Source organism: Bufo bufo, chromosome 1 (assembly GCF_905171765.1).
Source record: "Bufo bufo chromosome 1, aBufBuf1.1, whole genome shotgun sequence".
Lineage (NCBI taxonomy): Eukaryota > Metazoa > Chordata > Amphibia > Anura > Bufonidae > Bufo > Bufo bufo.
In genome coordinates, this window is record NC_053389.1 from 348,207,538 (window position 1) to 348,210,950 (window position 3,413).

At 49.0% G+C, this 3,413-nt stretch overlaps 1 protein-coding gene across 1 annotated transcript; it reads left to right on the forward strand.

The window, feature by feature from the left end:
- Positions 1 to 468: 468 nt before the first annotated feature.
- Positions 469 to 1,518, forward strand: PURA (purine rich element binding protein A). The gene has a single exon (XM_040442777.1). It carries the CDS (start codon positions 523 to 525, stop codon positions 1,366 to 1,368), a length of 846 nt encoding a protein of 281 aa, XP_040298711.1. The 5' UTR covers positions 469 to 522; the 3' UTR covers positions 1,369 to 1,518.
- The last annotated feature ends 1,895 nt before the right edge of the window (positions 1,519 to 3,413 follow it).

Sequence of the window (3,413 nt, forward strand, 5' to 3'; positions counted from 1 at the left end):
AGGGATTAAAAGATCCCAGGTTCTGAAATAGTTTTTTTTTTTTTTTTACTTTTTATTTAATATGTAAATATTAAGTATAAATCACCCCGTTTCCCAATTTTATATATAAAATATATAAACAATAAATAAATAAACATATGACATATCGCCATGACACACTCCACAAGTGTGGCAAGGACCTTCCACTATCAAAGTTTATTGTCTATTTTTAACCTTTTTAATCATGCTGTTTCTCTTTTTCTTACTATTTCCGGATAGTTTTTATTGAATAAATGTTCCATATTGGGGTGCCATAATGGGGTTAGTGCACCTCCTCCGGGCTCCCTGTACAAGTGACGGGCGAGCCCAGCGTTCCTGAAGGACAGCTCGGGGCACTGCGGGCGCCGGGGCACAGGGGCTAAGGACGCCACTTTGGAAGTTGAGCGCCCCCGCCCGCCGCAGCATAGCCCGTCTCCAGTTCTCGCGAGATCAGCCTTCTGTCTGTGGGAGTTGCAGGGAGAGGGAAAGAAGGCAGGCGGCATCATGGCGGATAGAGACAGTGGAAGCGAGCAAGGAGGAGCGGCGATGAGTTCCGGTGGCAGCTCGTTACACCCTGCCTCCGGGATCGGGGGCTCGGCTCTGCAGCACGAGACCCAGGAGCTGGCCTCCAAGCGCGTGGACATTCAAAACAAGCGCTTCTACCTGGACGTTAAGCAGAACGCCAAGGGCCGCTTCCTAAAGATAGCGGAGGTCGGGGCTGGAGGCAATAAGAGCCGGCTCACCCTGTCCATGTCCGTGGCCGTGGAGTTCCGCGACTACCTGGGGGACTTTATCGAGCACTACGCGCAGCTAGGACCCAGCAACCCGGACGTGGCGCAGGACGAGCCCCGGCGAGCGCTCAAGAGCGAGTTCCTGGTCCGGGAGAACCGAAAGTACTACATGGACCTGAAGGAGAACCAGCGAGGCCGCTTCCTGCGGATCCGCCAGACGGTGAACCGCGGGCCCGGCCTGGGCTCCACACAGGGCCAGACCATCGCTCTGCCGGCACAGGGACTCATCGAGTTCCGCGATGCTCTGGCCAAGCTGATCGACGACTACGGGGTGGAGGAGGAGCCCGCCGAGCTACCCGAGGGCACTTCCTTGACTGTGGACAACAAGCGCTTCTTCTTCGACGTGGGCTCCAATAAGTACGGGGTGTTCATGCGGGTGAGCGAGGTGAAGCCCACGTACCGCAACTCCATCACCGTCCCGTACAAAGTGTGGGCCAAATTCGGCCACACGTTCTGCAAGTACGCCGAGGAGATGAAGAAGATCCAGGAGAAGCAGCGGGAGAAGCGCGCCGCCGAGCAGCAGGAGGAGGCCCACGGGGACGACGGCGACGACGACTGACGTGACCCGCCACCGGTTGCGATATATGGACGACGGAGAAGCGAACTGTTTGTAACTCGTCGGGAGCACCGCCCACCAACCTCCACAGACTGACAGATCGTGACATGTCACTCCCATCGCTGGATGTCGCCCACTCCCCCACCGTATAAACAGTAAGCAGCTGCTAACATGATATATTGATGATGATGAGGATGAGTGCACACTCTGACCGCCGCCGCCGGGCCGCTCATGTCGCTAACATTTGACTTTAGCACAACCAGATTTTAGAAGCTCCTTTTTGTTTTCAGGCAGAGCTGGGGGGTCCTTCTCCTCTAGGGCTGTGGGCATGCTGTGTGTCTCCATGTTATGCCCTGGTTTGTAGAGTATCAAGGTACATAGGCTATTCAATAAAAGTGCTCTCTTCTGGACCTCGAGCGTAAATGGTCAGTGACGATTCTGTGAACATGAAACAAACGATTAAACAAGAACATTTTAAATGAAATTTTGTTAATTTGTGATTTTTGCCAGTTTACCGGATAATTTATTTCCAATCTAAAGCTTGTTCACCTTTCTAAATGTCTGCCATGTATATATCTCTGTATTTATAGACGAAAGGTTTATGTATAGATGCTGAACAGTATGTTTTGTATTACACATGGAAAACAAATATATCGTTGATGACTTTTGATGCACTTCTAAATCAATTATTAAAGAAGGTTTTTAAGTAGGTCCTTTTCCTTATTCTCAGCAACCCTCTGCACTGGTTGTGTGCCCGCTGCCCGCTCACATGGGGAACATCATTCAGCCACCTCTTACCATCACTTTATGGGTTTCCTTTGGCTAGGATGCTTGAGAAGGAGTTGTGTCATCCATGCCAGTCAGCCAGATATTTGACAGTAAATTGCCTTTTATTGTAGCGTTTGATCTTAAATGGGTTATCCGATTTTTATTTTTTGTCATGTTCCCCTCCCCCTTAATTAGAGTAACACAGTTTTCCATTGGTACTTATTAAAAGTTGCTTACCCGACCAGCGCTGTGCTCCCGGTCCAGTTATATGCATTTCCAGGATCATAGGTGTGCTCGTGGTGCTAGCATGGAGATTTGTAACCAGGCCAGCACCGCACGGAAGTGCCGGAGCATATAACTGGGCCGGTAAGCAACGTTTAATAAGCACCAATGAAAAAGTTGTTACTCTAATCGGTAAACCCCTTTAAAGGCTACCAAAAGACACATTTATGTCCGCCGGCTCAGTAAGCAATCATCAGGAAGGAACCCTTCTTTCCAGGCAACTCCTTGCTCGTAAGTGGAGGACATCTGCATTTACCTGCCGAAATCCCCTCCACTAGATGGAGATGAGCAATTGTTACTGCACGTTCTTGGTTTCTGGGCAGCAGATCGCTGTATGCACTGCCGCCCCTAAACGATGATAGAACGTGCTTCACCCGATGAACAAGCGTTAGCTCACTCATTGGGGGATCAGCTCCACCTTTACACAGGCCAGTTATCAGGAACACGTGTTAATGCAAACATTTGTTCCAATAATTTGCCTGACAATAGTCCTGTGTAAATGCTCCATAAACCTTTAGTGAAACCACAATCGCGCAGCAGAACTCCTCAACGCTCTGCACCGTTAGGTTTCATCAGGTTTTCCAGCCTGGGGGGAGTACAGATCCCATATACTTTCTGTGGATCTGTACTCCTCATGCTGGATGATGGAACCTGACAGTGCAGAACGCCTCATGATTGTGGTTTCCCCAAAGTTTAGGTCCCCTTTAATAAACAAGCCTCAAGTGAACCTAGAAAAGCAAGAGTAAGATACCTTCCTATACAGGCCGGGGGCTGATCAATGCAATGTACAATGCAGGGGAACCACACTAAACCAGTGTCGAGACTGTTGCCCCACTTAGCTGCATTTATACCTGTTTCCAGCACTTTCCTCTATCGATATGCAATTGTTTAGCATAAATATAAAAATGTATCTACAGTGTTATTGAAGGAAATTTACCACCACTACAGACTCCTACAATGATCTGTCAAAGACATGGCTACTTCCATTAAATGTCCTT

Coding starts and splice junctions, on each gene's coding strand:
- PURA (XM_040442777.1), top strand. CDS start 523: ATGGCGGATAGAGACAGTGGAAGCGAGCAAGGAGGAGCGGCGATGAGT.